This window comes from Chrysochloris asiatica, unplaced genomic scaffold (assembly GCF_000296735.1).
Source record: "Chrysochloris asiatica unplaced genomic scaffold, ChrAsi1.0 scaffold00229, whole genome shotgun sequence".
Classification (NCBI taxonomy): domain Eukaryota; kingdom Metazoa; phylum Chordata; class Mammalia; order Afrosoricida; family Chrysochloridae; genus Chrysochloris; species Chrysochloris asiatica.
This window is the reverse complement of record NW_006408747.1, coordinates 1,202,992-1,228,290: the sequence shown is the minus strand read 5'-3', so window position 1 is coordinate 1,228,290 and position 25,299 is coordinate 1,202,992. Positions and strand designations below refer to the sequence as shown.

The window sequence follows — 25,299 nt, the reverse complement described above, 5'->3', positions numbered from 1 at the left end:
AACAAGTACAGATTCAGGGTTGCTAAGTCAGTAGGGGGTCATCAAAAAAGAAGACGACCCTCAACAAGATGGACTGAAACAGTGGCTGCAACACTGGGCTCAAACATAACATAACAACTGTGAAGACAGCACAGGACTGAGCTGTGTTTTCTTCTGCTACACACAGGGCTGCTAGGAGTCCAAACCAACTCAATGATACCTAACTACAACACAGGACTTAAAATATTTCACAAAAGCAGATTTCAAAAGACAGTTTGAAATGTATTGCAAAATGTACAGCATTTATTCACATACAGACAAAAAGGCACAAATTCTACTAAATAGTTCAACAAAAAAATACAGCTGTCCTCAACTAGTTTTATAAATATTTTCAAAAAGAGGATAGAAATAAATACAGGATTGGGCCGTGTAATATAAAATAGTCATCTCTACATATACTTTGTTTAATTTCTGAATTTTATCTCTTCATGCACCTTTTTTTTTTTTTTCAATTTTAGCTGAATGGACACCAAGCTAGGCACATAGTGAAAAATCCTCTGTACAAGGTTACAAATGTAATGACAAGTTTGTCCATTTCAAAATAATTAAGATTTGTACACAACACATAGAACCCTTCATTTAGATTTTGTGTTTATAACCTAACAAATGACATTCCAGGCAACTTTACAAAAGTTTAACTAGTCTACATTTTGACATAATACACTGATCATAATCAAAGATATTTCTTGGTCAGGATGCACAAGGAAAGATAAAGCTAAAGAAACAAACAAAAAAAAAATTGTAAAGAAAAACAAGAAAGCAAATGGTTCCATTCTAATAGAATGCAAGTGGGTAGGTTGGATTGGTTGCTGCGTATGGCCACCTCATACAGAGTTCCCAGCATGACATGAAACTACCTTACAAAGCTATCATTATACTGTCAGAGAAACTGCTCTCTAAACCATTTGCATTTCGAAGCAGGAATAAAAAGTGTGGGCTTGTTGGATTTTTTGTTTTTGTATCTATTGTTTTTGTATGGGTTTTTATTATTATTATTTATTTGGGGGATTTTTCTTGTTGTTTTGTTTTGTTTTGTTTTTGGTTCAGCATAACTTGGAACGTTTGAAAGCTTTTCAACCTAAACGTGGGGAAAAAAACAGGTAAGGCATTACTTTTTGCACAAAACTAGCATTCCTAATAGTGCAAATCAATCTGGGACCTCTTAAAATGGTGAGAGGTCATATACTTACTAGAATTAATTTAGATTTTCTTACTATGGCTTGACAAATTATCGTCTATAAATCCCACTCACCCAGAGCTGTTGCTGTAATCAAAAGATAACTGTAACTAGTCTACCTAGTCCTGAATCCAGCCAAAGGGTTTTGCTCATATGCCAGGAAAAAGAAAATCTGATCTTTAAATGGGTAAATGTACAACCTGGATTCTTAAGAACCTTCTAATCTCTGTAGCAACAAGCTTATCTGGACAGCAGTCTTTCTAAATGAGACCCATTGCTCAAAAATAGTCTAAAAAACCTGGGTCATTCTTTCCCCTCCCCTGAATTAGCTACTAAAATGTACTCAAAAAGTTAAGACCTGCTTTGAAAATGTCATACATACAATGGGGATGCATCAGATCTACTATTTAATCATCTGATAAAACTTGCATAGCAAGATGGAATTCAATAAGCCTTTTTTGTTGTTGACATCATCTGGAAGACTTGAAAGTTAACTACAGAACTCAAGCATTATTCATCAAGTATCAGAATGTCCCTGCCATATGGAAACAGATGTATAAATGAATCAGGATCTGAATACTGATATTAATAAACTAAGGGACCATTTAAGGGAAGTCGGGCTTGTTCCAAGTACCCTTAATTCTAAATCTCATTGCTATTTAAACTTTGTTTCTTTTAAATTTGATTCACAACTACATTGAATTCCAAAGAAAATAACAGGACCTTAACACCATCCACTGTCTTAATACATACGCACTACAGTGAGTGCAAAAACAGAACAATGTACTCAAATTTAATGCTAAATTTATTATTGCTGATCACTTACTAGTTATTGCCATTTGCAACTAGAAAGTCTAAGTTACGATTTAAGAGCTTAGATCTCTGACTCCATAAAACATATTCAGGAGTAAGTTTCAACCTCTTTCCTGTCTAACCTTGGTCAATGATAAAAGCTATCACAACTTATTGCCTTTCCATTGTTTTTCAAATATAACCTATTTTTCTTGTTTTCTTTTTATTCTTTTTTTTTTTTTTTTTTTCCTTTTTTTCTTTTTAAGGAATCCATTCATTTTGGAAGCCTGGATTCCCCAACATATGCACTAGTGGTTGGCTCTGAGAAATTTGAGTCACCAGAATCTGGAAATTCTTCACCTTGAACTTGAATAGCCATTGTATTGTTGGAAGCCAGATGGCCAGGTATTGCCAACGGCCTGGGAAATCCCATGCTGGCCCAGGGGCCAATGCTTAGGGAAGAGGAAAGTCAAGAGTACTGGTAAAAATTGGACCTCAACTGCCCTTCATTACAGACAGAGCTCTCCTAATGACTTCGCTCTCTTCGGTCCTATAGCCACACCCACTCAAGGGGTCTTGTGCCACCCTAGTTCTCCAAGCTGCGGCAGCTCTATCCTGTCCATTCAGCAGTTCCAGTAATGACCTTTTCTTTAATTCTCTTTTCCCCTTCTGTTATATTTACATAAGACATTTCCTAGAGTTACAGACGCTTTAGAGCTGCTGTCTGTACACTGTAACACAACAAAAACAGCCTTGTGGGCAAAGTAGAAATAGGAGTTCAAGATCTACCACAGTCTAGAGACTAAGTTTTCTGGGCTAATAAACAGTGCATGAGTGTTTCTCATGAATCATGTTTGATACCCTATATGTTCAGGTAACCAAGACTTTGTGCTTTGGAAAGAATCCAGAGAGCAATAAAACTCATGAGGCTTACTTAAGCCTTGCCCTCTTTAAAACTTACTTCATTCATTCTCATTTTAGTGTTGGATTCAGGTTCTAGTCTGAGCAGTGTCTTCCAGTTACAACCGACTCTCCTGTTTCCTCAACAAGTTGCAAATAACACAAATATCTCACAATGATTTAGAAATGATGGCAGAAAAAAAACCAGTCTGAATTGCAAGCAAATGTGTCTGTAGCTCGGGTGTAACGGGTTGGTTTCTGCGTGTCCACTGTCAGCACCCTTCTCTAGCACAGCCCAGGACAAGCTCCCAGTGTGCTTTCTCCACTCCATCAGGAGGCTAAGATGCTTCTCCTGATAATGTCTGTCCTCCTGTTGATAGTGCTGTTGGCGTGTATACATTTCTTCTCTGATGCCTCACTCTCTGAGTCACTCATTTCTACATCCGGGACATACCCGTCATTCTCATTGTCGGATTTTAATTTGTTTTTTGCCCTTTCTTTGACTGGAACTCGGCCTAAGCCCAGGTATGGGTAGTCTGAGTGCTGGTGGCAGGCCCCCTCGTGGGCTTCTCCCTGTTGCTGCCGCTCCCCCTTCTTTGGAATCCGGAATCCTCCCCAGTTCTTCACTGGGCTGGCAGGTGTTGTAGGCACTTTGACTGCTGTCTGGTTATAGTTTACTTTGATTAGGGAGCCATTACATTTGGGCACTATCTCCTTCCTGGTGCTGGATGCCAACTGCCCCACTCCCAGGGAGGTGGCAGCGGCTCGGGCGTTGTCCAGATGCCTCTGGGACACATCTGTGGACCTGAGAGGCTTGTGACTCTGTTTAAAAGATCTGTCTTTTAAGTCTCCCTTAATGAGATCACAATGAAAACGATTGTCTCTTCTTTTCCCATGGTCTGGCATCACCACGCCATTCTTCTGTTGTGCTGATATGATACGTGCTTCTGCAAAGGTCTTTTCAAAACTCAAAAAGGTCTCCGGGCCCATCATCCCCTCCCGCCTACCACACAGGTCTGGCTGCTTGAGCAGAGTCTTGCCTTCGCTCACAGCACTATTCTGTAATGGATCTCGCTTGTGGGACTTTTTCAGAGAACGGACCAAAGAAGTACCCATTTGTTTCCTGAAGAATGCAGAATGCCACTTCAAATCCTCTATTTTGGGAGCATCAGGGCCCACAGAAGGACTGTTAAATAAAAGCATGTTTTCCAATGAGGAGGAGGAGCAGGAGGAAGAAGGCACACCTATAAGTATAAAACCACAAATAAATAAAAATTACAGAAGTATATCCAAAAGAACAAACCTCCACACCCTTAGCATGATCCTGTTTGTGCACATTTCCCACCCAACAGTACAACGTAATTCACACCACCCAGTTTATAAAGCTGATTTTCAAAGATGCAACCTGCCCTAAGATGCTACGTTCAATCTGCACACTCAGCATGCTCTGTTTTCTAAATCAGTTGAAGTGTATGTAATTTTTCATAAAACGACATTTTTTTTTAAGAATTACCTTTTCCTTCAAAAAACCAAAATGATGTGATTTTCAAAGGATAACAATGCATGTGTCTAATTGTTAATCCCCTTATCCCTCATTCAAGGCAGCAAGTTTTCACTATCCAGCCATCGGCCTTTCCTGTAAGACTGGGAGGATCAGGAGACCAGGGGTTGGGACTTTTTAAGTTTTTTTTCTCCAAAGCATCTGTTCTCTCCTTGGTTATAAATACATGTCAATAGGGGAATTAACTAAAGTGTTTATAAAATGCTTGACAATAAGTATTAAAAAAAAAACCATTGCATACACTCATAAAAAGTCCATTTGTGGTAATCACATGAATTGTCACCCCATTTGAAGGTAGGTTAAATTCGTAGTTTTCAGAATTTTTGGGTGCAAATCACAATCAGATCAATTTCACAACATGACTCAGTAAAAGCTCATATTTAATGAAACAATATTAGCCCTTATCACCACAATTTTATTTCACTTATTTTTAATGTTGGTCATGAACCACCAAATTCATCACACAGCCCACTAGAGTCATAATCCATAGCTTGAAAAATCACTGGGTTAATGCAGCTCATCAGGAAGCCTTTGTACAAGAGCCTCAAGAGCATCTACAAAAAACCGTTTCCATTTCCAGCGTTCTGTCTGGAGTATGAGACAGGAGCCCCCTACATGAGAAGTTACTGATGAGTAGATAAGGACGCTGCAAACCAACAGGGCATTAGCTAGTGGACTTGTAAATGTCATAATCACTGATGACAGCATTTTACAATGTGCTAGTCTGGAAATGCCTGTTTTCTCATTTGAGTGGCATGAAGGTTAATCTTAACACCACAACTTAACACATTTCTCAATCACCTCATGCAAGAAGCCAGACAGAAAGGTAAGAGGACTGATGTTTTCTGAAATTTGATTTGACTTAGGATTCATGTCTCTGCAGGGTGCCTGATTCATGACCTCCTATAAGCACTAGGACTCACTCCACTCAGAGTCACACAGCATAGTTTAAATCATGAACCCCAAATGACACGCATAAGTCACGGCCATCTGCTCAGCTTCGCTTGGAAGCATCTGTCTTGCAAAGCAGGAGCTTGAGTTTAGGGATGAATAAGAACACAACTGAACATCTATCTAACACTGGGAAAAGAGAAAGAAAGCCATCCCCAAGAGTTTTGGTTCCATTTTCTGTAACATGCCACAGGATGATTAACGTAGCCTTCAACCCAGGATACCTAGTACAGTTCTCACCTCACCGTGAAGGAAGGATTTCTTTTTTTTCCCCTCTGAAACAACAGTAGTACTTCTGAATACAGAGCCACATTGCAGCTCTGTTACACAAAACACTTTCTAGCCTAGTTACAAATCCCATTCATTCAAGTAAAAGACTCAGCCGTGAAATGCAACAAGCTACCTGCAATTGTTGTGAAAACTGACTCTTTCAAATGTAATCAGATGGAAATGCTCTTTATAGCTTATTTGTATAGGTAATCATTCATTACACAGCAACGTAACAGGAGTCACAGAGAGCCCTCCAATGGCACAACTCCACATGCGCAACCGGCATTATTGACAATGGTTACTAGAAGTGCCTGCACACAGCAGCCTTTCCTGCACGTGGTTGTTTGCACAGGGATACAAAGGCCTCAGATAAAACAGATATTCAAGTAGCAATGTTGAGCTGGAATAGAGTAAAAAATCTGAATTGAACTCCATTTGCGCAGAATACCTAAAAAACTATTTTAAAGGAAAAGCTAAACTCCAAACTCCAACTAACAGCATAAGCTTGATACATCTAGAAAACATTTAATTTTGAGAAAATGGCACGGATAAATCTAGCAATAAGTTAATGCCAGTAAAACAATGTAACACTTCGAATTGAATACCATTATTAACTTCCTAAACTTTTCTATATTTGCTCAACTAACCAATTTACCTGTAGACACATATATCTGGTTAGTTATTGGTAGGCTAGAATTTGAATTTTAACTTAATAGTTATAACAACTTGTGTGTTGTTACTATGTGGCATAATAATCCAGGTACAGTGAAAAAAGCTGCCAACGTAGAAGATAAGAGGAGTACACCGACTAAATGCAATGTAAGGGCGAGCAGACAAGGCCAAAGAGAGGCTCACTGTTGTCCATTCAATTCCAGTCTACGACCAACCCATGTTCCACGAATTCACAATTCTGCCTGATCTCCCTCAACAGATCTTCTGCTCAGAAGCCCTTCTAATATCTGCTTTGGGGTACTTATCATCAGAGTCCTCGTGTGGCACTGCAAGATAAGCACTGGACTGCCATCCACAAGGTCAGCGGTTTAAGCCCACCAGCCACCCCTTCAGAAACCCTAAACAGGGTTGCTATGAGTTGGAACCAACTTGATAGCACCAACAATTATCATCACAGAGGGCTGAAGGCCCTTTAGAGGATGTTATGATTCTAGACCAAACCTTGTTTTAACAGATCAACTGAGTCCCAGAGATGTTGAGCAACTTACCTAACTCTGTCCTTATTTTCCAAGTCCACTGTAAATGTTAGCTAAACATGGACATGTGTCTTAAAAAAAAATTGTCTGAAGATATAGTTACCATTTGATACAGACAAATCCAAATGCTAGGTGACCTATAACTCTTTTTGTTGTGCTGTTGAGTCGGTTCTGACTCATTAACAACCCTGTATAGGGTTTCCAAGGAGCGACTAGTGGGTTTGAACTGCTTGCTACCCCATAATGATACCAACTTCTTTATCTTTTCATTCTATTTTTCCACAAACTTTTTGAAGCCCCCTAGGACAAGTCACTGTTTCATTTAGGCCTCATAGCAACTCCTAGAAGTAGCTTGAGAAGTATGAGGAAACTGAGACTCAGAAAACATGTTTGTGTTTGGCCTGGAAATAGAGGATAAAGGACTCAACTCATATTTAAGGTCAAATTTATAACTCTTCCCCCTGTACCGTGATTCCTCAAATGCCTAAAATTTTTCTTTAAATATGAAAGGCTGTGCTTCTCAAATTCTTCTAGGACAGGTGAGAGAATGAATAAAGAAATGTTTTCGGTTTTAGTCCCCTTAACCTAGTGTTATGTTCTCTACAGCTTATAAACCCCTGCCCTATATTTTGACCTACAAGGGCTTAATGCATACCTGAAATTTTTTCTTGCTCCAAGAGCTTAGTGTAAAGATTGAATATCTGTTCCTGGACTTTGCACACAGATCGTTTAATCTTTTCCCTGCGGGTCACCATGTAAGTGAGGTTCCGAACCTAGAATGTAGAGAATAAAGATTCTAAGTAAACATAACATTTTAACAGTACTTTGGTGTTTGTTTGTTTTCAACCTGAGACAAATTAGGCCTATTAGGGCCTTGGCAGACATTTAAAATCAAAATGTACTTTAAGCATTTTATTCCATCTCTTAATTTTTTGGGCTACTCATAAAGACTCCACTGTATACCCTTTAATTGAGGTAGCAGCAACACAGGAGGGGCTAGGTTGTAGAACAAACACCTACAAAAGCCCGGTCCCTTCATCATACTCAGCCTCAGGTCACGGCGTCCAAGTCAGGATTTGCTACCTTTGGCCAAAGTTCTTTCGTTACTACCTCTCAATTGACCTTCTTCCCATTAATTCTATTATCTGAGGCTTTAGAGAAATTCAGAAGCCACCTCTGCCTCATTTTACAAAGCATCTTTTGAAGGTGGAGTTCAGCATGCACAGGGCCAAAGACTATCAGGAGGACCCAACTAAACACTATTATCTAGTAAGTAGCTAATAATGCCTAGGGAACCGCCTTCCAGTTTCGCCCGTGATTTGCTGTGTGATTTTAAGTCTCTATATGACCACTTGAAAAACTATCCTCTCTCTATTTGTAAATAACTGAAAATCCAAGTGCTAAGAGCCCCATTCTCTGACATACACCCATTGGTGTTCATGTGCACATGCTCACTAGCCCTATTAATACTTAAGATTCAGACCCCTTTTTAAAGCCACCTGTAATCAGGCAAGACAGAATGAAAATTTAAAGAATTAGTCAGAAAACCCCCTTACTCCTTAAGTTCCAATATCCTACTCCATTGGCAAATTTGACTAGGCTACATGGGCCTGAAAAGACAAAAATGTCAACTGCAACACACAGGATATACAACTAAACATTTCCTCAGGAAGATGCAGACAAGACCTCCCAAATTATCTACCTCAGTAAGAGGTGTGACACATGATCATGTAGTCCCAATCAGAAACTACCATTATTGACCTCAAAAAACAAATCCATTGCCTTCATTCTGACTCACAGTGAACCTAGAGGACACAGTAGAACTGCCCTGTAAGGTTTCCGAGACTGTAATCTTTATGGAAGCAGATTGCCTCATCTTTCTTCCACAGAGGCATTGGTGGTTTTCAATCACTGACCTTGCCATTGGCAGCGGAGCGCTTTAACCGCTGTGCCACCAGGCCCCCAGAAGTATTGATGATGTGACTATCATAAGCCAAACCTGTTGAGCTGGCCCTGACTCCTGGCGACCCCACGCAGAACTGCTCCATTGACTTTTCGTGCTTGTATTCTTTATGGCAGCAAATCAGAGCTTTCTTCCATGGCAAAACAGGGTGGGGGTTTGAACTGTCAACCTTTAGGTTAGTCGTCAAGTACAAACCATTTGAGCCACTCAGGCACCTCAGTGACATGACTGCTCTCCTAAAAATCACATCTTCCTTATACCTTCCCCTGCCTGATGCCTTCTCCTGCCACTGTACTTTGAATGGAAAAAGTTCAAGTCATCAACCATCTCTTTTTGGTAGTGGGATGGTACACTCCTTATGTATTAGACTTCGCATACAGGCTTATGTACAGACACTTCCCCTAAGTTTTTTGGTCCTTTCTGAGCCCTATCAAGTGGAGTTGTCTGCCTCTCCCGCTCCTTGAATGGTGTTCCTGGCACTTCTGTTGCAAGAGGCCTAAACAAAAAAGAATGGTGGCTGGCTTACACATTCATATCATAGTATTGATTTCCTGGTTTAAATAGGAAAGTCATATCAGGCTTCTTGGACCCTGACAGTTCCAATAACTATCAGGATCTTCCTTTTATTTGTGCAATGATTTCCTTATCTTACTAGCACTGCTTAATAAAATATTGTTTTAAAAGTAAAGAATTGTGAAGAAAATAACTCCCTGAGTGTTATTTTGGGGTCATTCGCATGTTCCTTGTTTGACATAGCCTCACCTTCCCCAGGTAATTGTTGTTAAGTGCTGTTGAGTCAGTTTCGACTCATAGAGATCCAGTATAGGGTTTCCAAGGAGCAGCTGGTGAGTTTGAACCACCTACCTTGTGGTTCAAACTGAACTTGCGGTCCCCTGCACTTATCCTACAGTGCCACGCCAGGACTCCAGATCAGTAATTAGATGGTCTGTTATAAAAGTCCTGCCCAGCTTAGGGGTAGAGGCAGCTAACAGGCTATTCTTTGGTACTTTGCTCCAGCTAGCTGAGACGAATAGGTGAAGCACAAGAAGGGACAGAATCTATATCCATATTGCAAATTCAGACGTTTGAGGACAAACACCGCAGAATCTGACATCTGGAAAAGGAAATAAATTCCCTGACATCATAAGAGCTGACTACTCTGTCAGATATAAAGCAGAGAGAGACACCTCATACTTGAAATTATCCATGAACATATGGAAATCAGGGACTCTGAAAATTATATGGTGTTCAAATTTAATTGTGAAACCTGCAACCAGTCCACCCTCCTCCCACCACAGAATTCACTGTTAAGTAAAAAACTTCCATGCTATTCCGCAAGCTCTCTGATGAAAAATGTCTAAAGAGACACCAATAAAGCAAATGCCTTGGTTAATTTTCAACTGTAACAAATCAGCCCCCGAATAATCCAGGGAGGGTTGGCTGGCCACACCTTAGAAGCCTAAACCTTATCTCCCTCACTGAGGCTGGGAAAACTCCCTTCTCTAATCAGCAGCCTCTGTATAAAGAGATGCACTGAGGTTCTTCTACTCTCCTCAAAACTTATCTTGCCTGCCTGTATGCTACTCAAACTCCACCTTCATCTTCTGCCGGTGGCCAGCAAAGAGATGCCCCAAAAAGCCAGCTCATGATTGTGCTCTGAGTCATGTTTAACCGAGCGTCATAATTACCCCTAAAGTAGTGGCCCAAACTCCAGCAGGCATCAGAAACACCTGGAGAATTTTAACAACACACTAGCATGCTGGCTGCCACCCTCCACCCTGTCACCAGTGTCCAGGACAGGGGGTGGGACCCAAAATTTGCATTTATGGTTAAGTTTCCAGGTGATGCTGCTGGCCTGCCAGGGATCACACTTTGAAAGTAACTATCCTAAGGAATCCAGAATGGTATCAAGGGTTTTCCTTGAATCCCAAAGACTGCAACATGGGAGCATAAAGTGCCTTGTTTTCAGGGGAGGACTGGAATCTCAAATCAGATTTTCAAAGGTGACCATTGCACTATGCGGTGAGTAGGACAGTCCTCCTGGACTAGTTCCCTTTTGGTAGCACTAGCCGAAGCTGCAGACGTAGCATGCTTTTGTCTGAATAAGTCCTCATTTGCAGATTTCATATGGTCAGGGGAAGAGTTTCCCACACCAAGAGAGCCAAGTGGTGGCCTTGGGAATTCAATGTGACCACCCACCACGTCAGCGATCGTTTCTTCTGAAAGTACTGGGCTCCCAAGCCCTCCTGTACACCCTGCCTGTCATCTAACTTTCTGATTCAGGACTGGTACCCAGGTGTGCAAGGCCCCAGGGTGTGTATTTGCAGGAAGAAGCAATTACCATAAAATCATTCATCAGAGTTGTTTGCATTTCTAATGAAGGCTACTAGATTGTTAGTTTAGGAATGGCCATATGCCTTGATTCTAGTCACATGTGTTCACTGATTCTGAGTACCTGCCATGAGATGCTGTGGTGTGAATTGGGTAGAACTCGAACTTACTGGAGAAAACAAAGTAATAGCATTATTGTGCCCCCTGCCCTAATGAGCCTTTGGCCTGATATATTTTGGGTTTTAATTACAAAGAACTGTACAATCATCTGGGGTATGGCAAAGATTTCCATTTTTTTTTTTTTAAGTCTCAACCATCACATGCCTCATGGCAGATTTCTGGAAAACATAATTTTTTCACTATAATAAACTCATTTTAAACTGCCCTAATTTCCCTAAAATCTCTTAGGCTCTTTAATAAATTAAATGTAAGTAATGCCACACATACACACACAAATCCTATTTATTCCCTGTTTCTCATACATCAACGGTCTACTTTAAAAGCAACAGTAATGACTCCAAAAAATGTTTAAAATTTAATTGTAAATGCATGTTAATCTGAGTTACTTTAGCACAGAAAAGAGTTAGTACACCACAAGCATTTTCTACACTTTTATTTTGTGGTGATTGTGAGACAAACACAGTCCAAACATTAGACTTCTCGTCCTCCCCTCCCGAGGACTATCTGACTCCATAGCTCATGCACCCCAGTTACAGCCGTTGTCAGGATCGGATAATGACTTCTCAACAGGATTCCAACTTCTCCTGAATCCCTTGCTCATTTCTTAACAAAAATGCCACATAAGCAGTTGAGAGAGGCATGGTCTTCTTCACACTCGCCACCAGGGGGCGGATAGGAGCACAAAAACCTCACAAACCCTTCTCAGGATGGAGGAAGGCGTCTTAGCCTGAAGTGCCCACCTTCCCTGAGTCTTAACCTGGTACACTTGGATCATGTCCTAAAGCATCTCTAATGAGCTCTTAAAAATACTTTCACTTCTGTGCCATCTCTAACAATGTCAGACAGGTCTCTGTGAAATCTGGATCTTAAGGTTCAATACTTCTCCAGTTTCTCTCTCGTCTTTACCCACATTCTCATTTTCAATAACTCACAAGTCAGATCCTCTCCCAGGCAGGTGAATCACTCCCCAATAATAAGTTAGGTGTTTGGGGGAGATGCATTCACTGTTTCAAGCCACTTGGGTGCCTTTCAGTGCAAGCTGCTTTAGGCCAGAAAGCCTCAGTCCCACCTACTGGGCACTAATGAATTTAATCTTAGCCAGCAGTCAGGGAAGTTAACACAGAAGGTGCTGGAAAATGGCATCCCCAATTAGCAAGCCTCAGTCAGAAACTATCTGCAGGGAGCAAGAGACCCTGGAGGCAAGAAAGCCCACTCCTAATTATTCCTGTAGCAGGGAGGGAGGTCCAGCCAACAGGGGACAGGGACTAAAGGTAACGGAGACAGGGGGAGGTACAAAGCAGCAAACGCACTGAAGGAAACGCCATCAGCTGAAGCTCCTGCAGCCAACAGCCACTACATTCAGCAATCCAGTAGTGTGACAAACAACACATCTGTGGTGTGCTGAGCATTCCTGGGACTCCTCAGCCAGCCCTGATGACCACCCCACAGCTGCACACAAACACACACCGCACATAGAGAGTATATACACAGCCTCAGTGATGACTTAGCACCTCACTGCCAGGAGTGTCTTCTGTAACAGAAATGCATGTGTATGTTAGTTCATGCACACACATCAGCACCCATAGCCTGCTCTGCTCCGTGACAGCACTGGGAATGACCCTGGGGATGAGCCAAGACACGAAGGCAGGCAGCAGGAGGCAGAACTCAGCTCACTGAAATGAGCCCATTGCCAGCACCTAGTTAAGTATTATTTCCCCCCAGTTTAACAAGAGATTTTCCTACCTCTGTCCCCTATAAATAAAATCCATTCTGATTTTCTAACTCAGCTTATAAATAATTGAGTCAATCCCTTGGGCTCAGTTCCCTCTAGATCTAGAATGTAGGGGAGAAGGAGGAAGACACATCCCGATTGATCTTGCAGAAGAACAGTAAGGATTATGGGAAAGTGTTTCCACACACACACAAAAATCACAGAGAAGCTCCCCACTCTGTGACAGTCTTGCACATAAGTACAATGAGTTTACCAGCCCATAATTATATGTAACCGACACAACCTCATGCTGCAGAATGTACAAGGGTCTGAGAATATATGAAACTGGCTATCATTTCTTGCTCTGGGCAAGTGTTGGTACTCTTTGCAATCTTCTTCTCTAAGTCACTATAAGGTGTCAGTGTCAATCATTACCCTCTCCAGGTCCTGCCGCAAGTGAGTGAACAGCTGCAGCCTCCTAAACAAGACATCCTGCTCCCGCTTCGCTAGATTGTCCTCTTCGTCTTTCTTTGGAGTGATCAGGGGCTTGTTGAAGTTGACCTTCCTCTTCAATTTCCAGTACTGGTACAGAAAATCCACCACTTCCTCAGGCAGCCGCAGGGCCCTGGCAACATCCAGCAGGTTGACGAAGGTGTAGAACTCGTCCTCCAGCTGCTGCAGCTTCTGCTTACGTACACTCACCCGGTGGGCCTCCTCCCGATTCTGCTCCAGGTTGGCAAAGGGCTCCAGTGGGTTCTGGAGGGAACACTCAGGGGCCCCGTTCTCCTGAGTGGCCCCCTCACCCCGGCTCTCCTCGGGTTTTCTATGTGAGCTGTGCTTCGGGCAGTAGGATTTGAACTTGACTTCATCGTTCTCAGCCAGGATGGTCTTCATCTCCAGGCCGCGATCGAAAGCACAGGTCACGTGGAAGGCAGTGCGGCAGTTCTTCACAGAGCACTGGCAACAACATGCAAAGGACAGAGAAAAAAAAGACGATTATGGAGTGACAGTGAATGAAGTCCCTCAGTGTCAGACACCACATACATACATAAAAAGGAGCCATATTTCAGCATTTTACTGTGACAGGAAAAATTTATCTGTCACAAAATAACTCAGGCAGATCAAACCACGTTCTAAGCAAGGTAAGGTTTAAAATTTAAGAGAACTCTTTAATGGAAAGGCTTTGTAGACCATAACTTTGTTAGAAAAGTGTCCACATTCAAATTTCCTCTTAAAGCACAAACAATTATATAAATGACTCATGTAGCACTTGGGTTATATACAAAAGGACATGTGATCTACATGCAGAGTACACAGAGGTTGTAATTTGCTTTTTCTTGTAGTGTTTATAGGAAGCCCTAGTGGCACAGCAGGTTAAACATTGGACTGCTAACTATAAGGTCAGTGGTTCAAACCTACCAGCTGTTTCACAGAAGAAAAACGAGGCTGTCTGCTCCCATAAAGATTTAGAGTCTTAGAAACCCTAAGGAGCAGTTCTGTCCTATAGGGTCACTATGTGTCAGAACTGACTCAGTGGCAATGGGTTAGTGTTTATATAAAAAGCTTGAATGATCAGACTCTCCTCCTGAATGTTTTAAAAGGAACATGAGTCTTCATTTTTAGCCCCTAGCCAAGAAGAGCCCCAAATAAGTAGGATATAAACAGTTAACTTCCTGGAAGCAGCACAAGGGTGAAGACTGGTGAGGGTAAATAAAAAGCCCTAGGTGAAGAGTGAAAAAGAACGGCAGACAAGATGATTCAAGGCCAGGAAGAGCAGTTAGGAAGCTGCGCAGACGCAATGGCTGCAGGGAGCCGGAGACTAAACACAAGGACCTTGTGCTCCAATGCCCAATAGGCATTCGCTGCTCCAGTGTCATTTTGGGCTGAAAAGACTGTGAGGGACCCACTTCCTGTGGTAGCCAGAAGTCAACCTGGAGGCCAGGCATCGTAAAGCTGTGCTTCCCCTTCTCGCTAAACACCTCCCTCCCACTGCTTAATCAGAGTTGGAATTGAGTGCCTTTGATCTGGATGACAAGCCAGAGGCCCGCAAGCCAAAGTCCTGGCTGAGAGAAGTGATTAACTTCTTCCTGACTGATCTTGCTGAGTGAATCCCTGGAAGGAGCGCCTTGTGGTGACTGAAGCCAGTCCCTTAAAAGCAGCGCAGTATTCTGTGAGGCCAAGCGGTCCCCAGGGCACACCAGGGCTGCCGCTGCTGAGAGGAGTGCAATCCAGTGGCTCTGGGCCAACTGCAATGCTTAATTAAACTCATTCAACAGACCTGGAATCACATAACCACAAATGGCAGAGGCTGAAGTTGGGGCCTTTTCCCCTGATCATGTTAGTGTTTAAGAGGTGACACTCTGCCAGCCGTGATGTCTTCAATACTATGAGGGCTCTTTGACTCACAAGTACAGAAAATAATCCTACTCCCTCCTCTACTCCCCTACTACAAACACCTACAGCACATGAACACAAATCTGTAAATGTATCTATAAATAACCACAATTCCAAAAAAATGTGTGAAATAGGCTTTGGTGGCAGAACCCACACATACACACCTGGCCACTATCATTAAAACACAAAGTGGTCCTGCCTTTCAGCACGCAGCCAAGTGGGAGGGGGAAATGGGAACAAGTGACCGAGACACGATCCAGTGTAAGGCTTCCACTGCACTTCGCTATGACCTTCGAGAGAAATGAGCTACAGCGGAGTATTTATATAGGAGTTTGTAAAGGCGCCACATGGCCTTCCTCAGGGTTTTCCTATTCAGGTTGACTCAGCAAACAGATGTTACACAAACGTAAACCAGAGCCTTCACAGCTGCAGACATTTCAGAGAGGAATTCTTTAATAAAATCAATCCATTCTGTAAAGATATGAGAAACCACCAAGCCTTCTTGGCCTCTCCTCCTTCGATTTAATGTTCTGGGAAAAAGAGGTCATTAGATCAGCTCTCTTCAAAAGAGAGACAAAGATCTCATTCACCCACCTCTTTTAAACACCAATTAAGGACCAGGGCTGACTTGCTGAGAAAAGGGAGAAAGAACATCAGTAACTTGGAAGAAAGTAATTTTCATTTTCCTTGGTTTGCCACAGCTTGTTGCCTGCAAGTGTATACACGTGTACACATACGCACAGCCACCACCAATGCTTTCTTTATTATCTAGAAGCTGTACTTGAGGATCTCCTCCATCCTGCATCCCCAATCCAACTCTCAAGCTAGATGTTTTTGTCACATTTTAGTGTTAAACAAATGCTACTCACGTACAAAAAAACAAAAACACTTCACTCTTCAATTAATCCCCAGCCACATCCCCAAAACTACCCTTTGGTCATCACACCACACTCTGAGTACTTGTTACAGTTTGGATTCTTGGACACTGGTGGAATAACAAAGAAAATCATTTGTATAGAAATGAAAAAAATTTTAAACTACCAGTCAAATAGATAGGTACCTCACTGAAAGAAATATTTACCTGCCAAAGCACAATCTGAGCTTGCCAAATGAGGTCATTTCTTTAAAACCAACAACTGGCAGTTTCTTAGTCCATGTTCCTTGAGTTTGGTTCTGTACTGAGCTTTTGTGTTTTCTGTACCCAGAGACAAACTGCCCTGCCCTAAGACAGTGTCTCTGCTCTCAGAATGGGAGGAAGAAATTAACACAAGAGCTCATGACCTGCACTGGTTATCTCCCACAGGAAGGACTGGGTTCACCCTACAAGGCCAATGTGAGTTAATCCATAGCATTTAGAGATTGTAGTAAACAGCACTCAGACCTCTCAAATTATGACTGTCTACATTGAGTCCTAAGGAGCTCTGGTAGCGTAGTGATTATAAATCAGGCTGCTAACCTCAAGGTCAGCAGTTTGAAACTACCAGCAGTGCCGCAGGAAAAAGATGCGGCATTCTGCTCCCATAAAGATTTACATCCTAGGAAAACCTATGTATGGTTGCTATGAGTCGGAACCGACTCCACAGCACACTGCTACCACCACTACCACTATATAGAGACCTGGTGTGTCACTATGGCATAAAGTACTAGACCACAAGGTCAGTTTGAACCACAAGGACAGCAGTTCAGACTTACAAGTCACTTGTTGGTAACCCTATACAGAGAACTCAATGGCACTTAACAATAACATAGCAATAAGGTAAGACTAAGAAATTAATAAGTTTCTGGAGTAGAGTTTCAGAAAACATGAAAGAATAGACAGCAAAATATCTATTCCCTTCTCAGTTCTATTGGCCTCCTGACTTTCTAAGCATCTCTGCAACTGGACATAGAAATGCCTGCAATTTTTTACAGAAACGTTCCTTCTTTCTCTCTCTGGTACTCACACTTGCTATCTTTCACATATGGTGCCATAAAGAATCAGATAGCCAGATTGTTCTCAGATAACACTTATTACAGCACTTCGTATCTGCTCCTCTAACAGTCGGAGCAGTGCGCCAAGGTGTTTGTGTCTTAAACATAAAACATAACACATGGCAAGCTGATTACCAGCAGGTGTATACCTAAGCATGAATACATCCACACCCCACGTGCATACCTGGGAACCAGCAGCCTCAGAACATGGGTCTACAGCTGCACACCTGTAATGCCCAGGTGGGAGAAGGACCAACTTTTAAGCCTCATGTCAAAGGAGGTACATGTCTATAAGATTCTATTGTTTCCAGAAGGTGCTCGCTTGTGAAAGGATGCTGTGATGCCAAGCTTGGGGCAGAAAGATAGAAATGGAGACAAACTGGAACTGCTTGGCACCTCAGGCAGATTTCTGAATTACCTTGAGATTGTTATAGCTTAGACTCTGGTTACACTGGGCCCAATCAGCCAACTAAAGATGTTTGCACCAGGCAGAGTCAGTGCTATGGAACCGTGGAAGGGATGGATATCAGACTCTCATCCGACTTTCTGGATGCTCGTCCCAGCTCCACTCCATGCCTTTCAAAACTTCACTGAGCCCACTTGTCCTGCTCCCCGCAACACGGGAGGAAAAGGAAGCCTTTCTTACACACTAATTACCTGTATGGAGGCCCCAAACTTCTCATTGCAGAGGCTGCACACAAGTGCCCACCGGCTGCTGGGGATGTGTGAGACTTTGGTGATGGGCTCCATCTTCTCTGGGCTGCCAATGCTCACCTAGCAGTCCAAGAAGAGCAAAATGGGCTGTAAGACAGAGGCTTAAAAATGGGAGAAACTTACAGATCCATTCCTTTCTTGCACCCCAGCTACCATTCAAGCGGTGAAGGATGCTAATCCTTCTAGAAGAAGCAAATTCCTACTTCAAAAGTACAAAGAAAGACCAGGGACCCAGCTTTGAACTCCCACCAGCAGACACCAGGCATCTGTCCAACACAGGCATCCCCATTTGTGGGAACACTTAGATAGCCCAATCTTTACTCCTCACTTGACTAGTAAAGACTTAGGTATCAGGCAATGCAATCTACCTACTGTAATTTCTGGCCCACAAGGAAGTGGTCAAGACTAAAAATACAATCTTAAATACATCTAAACACATTGTCAACAATGGAATAAATAAATATATTTTTAATCTCTCACTAAGGGGAGTCATTCTCTTCAGTGAGAAAACGTTACTACATTCGAAGTGGAAAACCACCAAGATAATGAGGTGTTGTCTCTGTAGCACTTGGCCCAGGTCACTGAACTGTACCCTGCTGATGCCCAAGCAAGAGACTAGGGCCACCAAGACTGGAATCATGACTGCCTCTTCTCAGTCTCAAACCCTATATCCCCAGGAAGAAAAATACAGCAAAATCACATACCAAAAATGCTGACATCTGAATCACAAATGATATTTCTGAGGTGAGCTGAACAAATTATATTTGTCACGGTCTGGGACTTGAAAGAAATTAGACCAGACCTGAAATTTATAAGTTTGAAGCTAAAGTAATAATTTACCAAAAAAAATCACAACATGTGACCTAGAGCAGTGGTTCCTAACCATGGTGTGTCACTTGTAGGGCTCACTAAGCACCCAGAGAGCAACAGCCTGACCTGCTCCTGGAGTGTGACAGGGCGGGGGAAGGCTAGCTGTGCTGGCATCTGAAGTAAAGGCAAACACCACCAACCTAGACTGCAGCTCACTTGTGCTGCCAGCTAACTTTTCCACACAGTTATGAGCACAGACCCTCACAAAATGATAATATGCTTGAGATTCAGTTTAAAAGAGAAATAGGTCATTGGCTAAAACACTGGCCATTTATGAATGGTATCCCAACCAGCTCAATCCAGTCAGAAGGCCAGCTGTCACCGGGCCATTCCAACTCACAGCAACCCTATAGGATGGAGCAGAACTCTACAGGAATCGATAGTCTCATTTTCTCCTGTGGAGCAGCAGCAGCCCAATACATCACCCACACTACCAGCAGGGTTCCTGCCCAAGCTAGGGTACTATTAATTCCCACACCTACCTCAGGGATCCATAGAGCACAGCTGACATGGACCCATTTGGTTCCACTGCGGGTTGGCTTCATTGCTCCACCTTTCTTGGGACACAGCAAACACTTTGGCTGAACTCCTAGGGCACACGTCCGGCACAACCAACTGCCCTCTGGCACCTTGAGGATTCCATAACAGGCCTGTGACACCACAGCACATCCCCAAGGAAAACAAAGAAAGAGAAAAGATTTCTTTTTCCCATTATATTCACTTATGTGAAAACACCCAGAAAGATTTTAATACAACCACCATCAAAGCAGAGACACACCCAAATCCACCTAGCTGTGAACCTCTCCCTTCAGGTAAAGTGCCATGAGGGGTGTGAGACAAGAAGTGCCAGATCTGCAGACAGGTCCCCCTGGTTGGTGCAATTAGACTGCACTTGGTTATTAACTGAAAGGTTGGTGATTCAAAGCCTCTAGAGGTGCCTCAAAACAAAGACTTGACAATCTACTTCCAAAAGATGACAACCTTTGAAAACTCTGTGGAATGTAGTTCTACTCAATGTAGAATCAACTCAATGGCAGCAGGTTTGGGAGGTTTTGTTTGTTTGTTTCTTGAAAACAAAGGGGGGGGGGGGAAGCAAACCCACTGCCACAGGAGCTCCTCAAAGAAGAGACAGGTCTACAAAAACTCTGCTCTGAGGTACTAGAGAAACCCACTTATTGCACGTTTCTGAAAATTGAGCAATAAATCCTTAGAACACTCTATAGAGTTAAAAGGGAAGAAGTTGTTATTATCTGCTTTACTGATGGGGACTGGTGGGGGAAGTCCAACAGAGTCAGGGAAGAAAGTACAAAGCATTTGAGAAAACTCTCCCAAAGCTATTAAGATGGCAATGAAGAAGAAAACAAAGTAAGGAGCATCTTCATCCCTAGGCTAAGAGAACTCCTAGCTAGAGCCCAATACTCTCCCCAGAGGCAGATGAGGCATTCAAGACAAAGAGAGAATTTGGTATCTTTAGCTGATACTGGAAACAAAGCCCGTTTTGCACATGATGGCAAAATTACACAAGACGGCAAAAACTGCAGAAATCAAGGCTTTTACAACTCAAGTAATTAAGATGGCTTAAAGAGAAAAAAGGCAAATGTTAAACAAATGAAATAAAGACACAAAGCCACAATGGTACCAGGAGCACATTCAGAGCCTTTTAAAGATCAAACTGTTCAGAACTTTATCCTTATGTGAACTGGAAGTCAGGAAGTTGAGAGTCACAGTCGCATAGCTCTAATGCTCCAGACAGGGGGAAAAAAAAACAAAACCCACACGCAGTAATCTGAATATCCAGGATGCAGAAAGGAAACCACAAAGATTCAAAGTCGAGAGTGAAGACTGGCGCTTAGGAAGCTATGCTAGTGCCATGAATGAGCCACTGTCAATGCATATTTACTGGAAAATAAAAACTTAAATAACACAATTTAAAAAGGTCTATTGTTGTTGTTGGTGGGTGCCACAGAGCCAGTACCAACTCATAGTGACCTGCACAGCAGAAAGAAACACTGCCCGGTCCTGGGCCAACCTCACTACTGTTACCACTCTTGAGTCCATCAATGCTGCCACTTGGCCAATCCATCTCGTTGGGGGTCTTCCTGTGCCTTTAATCAGGCATTTTAGAGAAAATCACATTTTGGGGAATTTTTTAAAAACTGAAAAAGTACATCTACACTAATTTAAAAGATGAATACTAGAAAAACAAGCCATGAAAGACTTTTCAAAAGAAAAATGAAGTAAATGTTAAGGAAAAGAGACAATGTGGTATGGCAGGAAGAGCAAGAGCAGAGGAGAGAGCCCCAGGTTCAAAGTAACCCACTGTGTGACCCAAATAGCCTTAGCACTAACAGCACAGAAAATAGGGGAGTTTGGCTAAGTAGTTTTCAAATGTTTAGTAGCAGAACCCTTTTCTTTAAACAGATGTTTTCACAGGAAAAAGTAAAATGGCAGGAAAAAGTCATGCAAGTAAATAAATTGGAAAAGCACCAGCGACAAAAAAAAGGGGTGGGGGGTGGGGGGCAACAATGGTAGTCACAGTATTCAGGATTCTGGCACAACACAACCACTAAAGGCATTCTCCATTATCCTAAGAATTCTTTGACAATTTAAGAAGTCAAAGCTACAAGATGGTCTAGCACATGACTAATGCAAGAGATTATGTTCTCAAGTTTCCTCTTCAACATGGGCTGTGACAAGGACACAGCTGGGAAGGTTTCGCTCAGAGGAAAAGTCCAAGAGACAGGCATTTTTATAAGGAAAATGATGATCAAAAGCACAATGGAGCAAATTTGATTCTTCTTCCCAAGGTCACCCAAGCAACTACCTATACAAGTCTCTCCCTTTTAAGTCTTTTTAAAATCTCAGCATCATCAGGTGAACTCAAAAGTACCTTAGAATAGCCTTTTAAATCACAAAAGTGTATTTCCCCACACAAATCCGAATCACTGCATTGCTGCATTAAAAGAGAAAAGAGCGGAGAGAAACTGAGATTGTCACACACTCTTAAAACTATCCAGTGTCCATCCCAGTGTGCTGCAGCAGGATAAGCACTAGACTGCTAACCCCAAGTCTGGCAGTTCAGACCCACCAGCAGCTCTCAGAAACGCTATATAGGGTGGCTATGCATCAGAACCGACTCAATGACACACAAATACAACAGCACTCCTCATTCAAGTCAGGCTTTACCTTTCTAGGGACAGCATTAAGAACAGGAAATAACCTCCAAGAAAAGGGGTCTCTTGCCTCTCCTTTACCAGCTCAGTTTATATAATGACATGTTAGTAAACTCGCCACCTTTTAAAAGATTTTTTGTCCAGTGTTCTTAGAATAACCTAAATTCAGCTGTCACACCAAGGTAAAGGGGGCTCATATATTCGTTTTCAGTAAGCCTGCGAGAAATAAAAACTCAATGAAGAAGGAACATTTTCATAGAGGATCCTAGTGTTACCATTATAAAAGTAGCAAGAAACACTCTAAACAGGGTAATAACACCTAATGGGGGCAGAGATGGTAGATTTTGTCTAATAGGCATCTAAACAGATTCCGTTTGGAAGAACCCTGACAATTGCTGCTGTCAAATGGGTTCCCACTCAAGGTGGCTTCTGGGCCACACTCCCCTCCCCTCATACCTGGTGCACACAGATGTTGCATTTGTCACAGAACACCATCTCGTTGCCATCCTCACCATCAGGTGACTGGCAGACATCACAAACAACATCTTCATCGTATTCAATCCCCAGTCCTTCTTCTGTCTCGATAGCATGGTTCATATTGTCATAGCACCGCTGTTCAAATTCCTCCAGGACCCGTTCCATGGTGTATTCATCTAGTTCAGGCATTCCTAAAAGAAAAATACCATAAAACCCATTTTAATAAACCATATTAAGTATTATAGTAGATGTTGTTAGTTGTCATTGAGTTGGATCCAACTCATGACAACTGCTGTGTTTAGTTACAAAGACATAATACGTAAATAATAATATAACCTATTCATCCCTTGGTGTCTACAGTTAAGACCACTATCATTCCCTCAACTTGTCAATGAACATCATGGCAAGACAATAACAAGCATCCACTAGGTAGCAGACCCTGGGCATGAGTAATGCAAAGAAATTACATAATTTTTGCCCTTCAGGGGGTAAATTCTACCATCCAACATTTAATAAGCACTCACTATGTGCTAGATTGAGCACCATTAACCAAAACGTCCGCAGTTTAAACCCACCAGTAGCTCTGTGGGAGAAAGTGTTGTTGTTAGATGTTCCAACTCATAGCAACCTTATGCACAACAGAATGAAACACTGGCCCAGTCATGTGCCATCCTTACAACTGTCACACTTGAGCCCACTGCTGCCACTGTACCAATCCATTTCATTGGAAGTCTTCCTTTTTTTTTTCACCGACTCTCCACTTTACCAAGCACAGGATAAAGAGACTGGTCCCTCCTGGTTATGTGTCTGAAGTATGAAAGATGAGGTCTGGCCGTCCTGGCTTCTAAGGTCAGGTGCACCTTAGTCCTCAAACTGACACCTTTGCTCTTTAACACTTTAAAGAGGTCTTGTGCAGCAGATCTGCCTAATGCAATACATTGCTTGATTTCTTGACTGATGCTTCCATGAGTGTTGATTGTAGATCCAAGCAAAATGAAGTCTCTGACTATTTCAATCTTCTTAACAATTATCATGTTATTTGTTTTCTTTACATTGAGGGGCAAATCACAATGATCTTCATCAGTAAGTATTTTAAGTCATCTGTTTCAGCAGGCAAGGTTGTATCTATTATCTTCATAATGCAGGTTGTTAATGGGTCTTCCTCCAATTCTGATGCCATGTTCTTCAAAGATTACAGCCCAGTAAACACTATGGGGCAGGTTCCACTCTATCATATAAGGTTGCTATGAGTTAGAATTGACTTGAAGGTATACAACAACAGATTGCAAATGGAGTCCCTGAATGGTACAAATGGCTAATGAGTTCCACCGCTGACTGAAATGAAATGTTAGAGATTCTAGTCCAGTCAGACACTTCAGAAGAAAGGCTTAGTAATCTACTTTTGAAAAATCAGTCATTAAAAACCCTAGTTTTGCGGTGTGGTCCTGAGGTCAGTGAGGCTCATTGAGCTGTAGCCGGCGGGCTGTGGCGGGACCCCTCATAGCCGCTGCCTTCCTTACGTGGCTCCCGCTGGTGGTGGCAGTCCCGGGAATGGGGAAGTGGGGTGGGAATGGGAATGGGATGGGGGTGGGGGTAAGTATGAGTTTCATAGGGAAGGGGAAAGTGAAGGTGTGGGGACTGGTGATCGTAGATGTGAGGAAGGAACTTAAGGCTGTGAGTTTAACAATAGGAGAAGGATGGTGAAGCTGAAATCGGGCTGGGGGAGTCAGGAATAGGGTCGTGGGGGCTTTAGAGCTTTGAGGAAGGAGGTTGTGAGTGTGGGTGGGAGAGTAGGCTGAGCAGAGTGAAGGGCGTGGTGTTTTTTTGAAGGACAGGCTTCCTGCAGTCGGTGATTCAGGGTACCACCTGGCTGTCCAGGGAACTGAGAGAGCATCTCACAAAAGGTTTGACTGGAGCGAACTTGCAGATAATGCTCTTGCTCTTCTCTGGTTGGCTGAGTTTCCAGGCTTTTAACTAAGACAAGTACAGTTTAGATACTAGATGGAAGGCAGGGACACCTGAGAAATGTGGGTGGAATGGTATTCTCCACCTGCAGAATGCATCTGATTTTCCGGTGTACGATGTTCTCCAAACACAGTGCCAGCAACAGGGCAGTGTATGGAGGGCCCCTGACCTAAAAATTTAGTTGAAGTGTATTCACAAACAATGCACACTTGTATCAAATTCCTTTAAATAAATCCGTTTGTTTTGTTATTTAAAAAATCTCATCCTGTGGGGTTTAAAAATTATATCTTTATTATCTGACTACTTTGTGTGTACAGTCACACCCATGTGGAGGACAAGGTATTTCCTAAGGGCCCATATTGTAAGGGTGATCATTTAAAATCAGCAATGAGAAACTATTGCTGAACGAATCATAAACCTGCAGATGAGGAAGAATGAAATGTAAAAGATATAGAAAAATTCTGGAAAGGGGAAAAGACCTGGTTAATTGCATTAGGGATATATGTGTGTGTGTGTGTGTGTGTACCCTTAAAAACAAAGCAGAACAAAAACCAGTGAAACTTTTTTCCTGTGCTAGAAAACTTTTTGAAGATAGAGAAAATTATAAGGATGAAAATAAAACTCACTTTTCATTAAAAAAAAAAAAAAACCC

The 25,299-nt window shown here is 42.3% G+C and overlaps 1 protein-coding gene across 6 annotated transcripts in view; it reads right to left on the bottom strand.

The window, feature by feature from the left end:
* Window positions 1-260: 260 nt before the first annotated feature.
* Window positions 261-25,299, bottom strand: part of JADE1 (jade family PHD finger 1) — a 78,855-nt gene continuing 53,816 nt past the window's right edge. For 5 of the 6 annotated variants that reach the window (XM_006873202.1, XM_006873200.1, XM_006873204.1 and 2 more), the window contains exons 6-11: window positions 22,662-22,873; window positions 19,515-19,682; window positions 18,106-18,222; window positions 13,519-14,040; window positions 7,554-7,671; window positions 261-4,152 (exon numbers count right to left, since the gene is read on the bottom strand). In XM_006873202.1, coding sequence (XP_006873264.1) covers window positions 3,239-4,152; window positions 7,554-7,671; window positions 13,519-14,040; window positions 18,106-18,222; window positions 19,515-19,682; window positions 22,662-22,873 — 2,051 coding nt within the window. In that variant the 3' untranslated portion in view covers window positions 261-3,238. The remainder of the gene's footprint in view (window positions 4,153-7,553; window positions 7,672-13,518; window positions 14,041-18,105; window positions 18,223-19,514; window positions 19,683-22,661; window positions 22,874-25,299) is intronic. The other variant, XM_006873205.1, reaches the window with a different exon arrangement.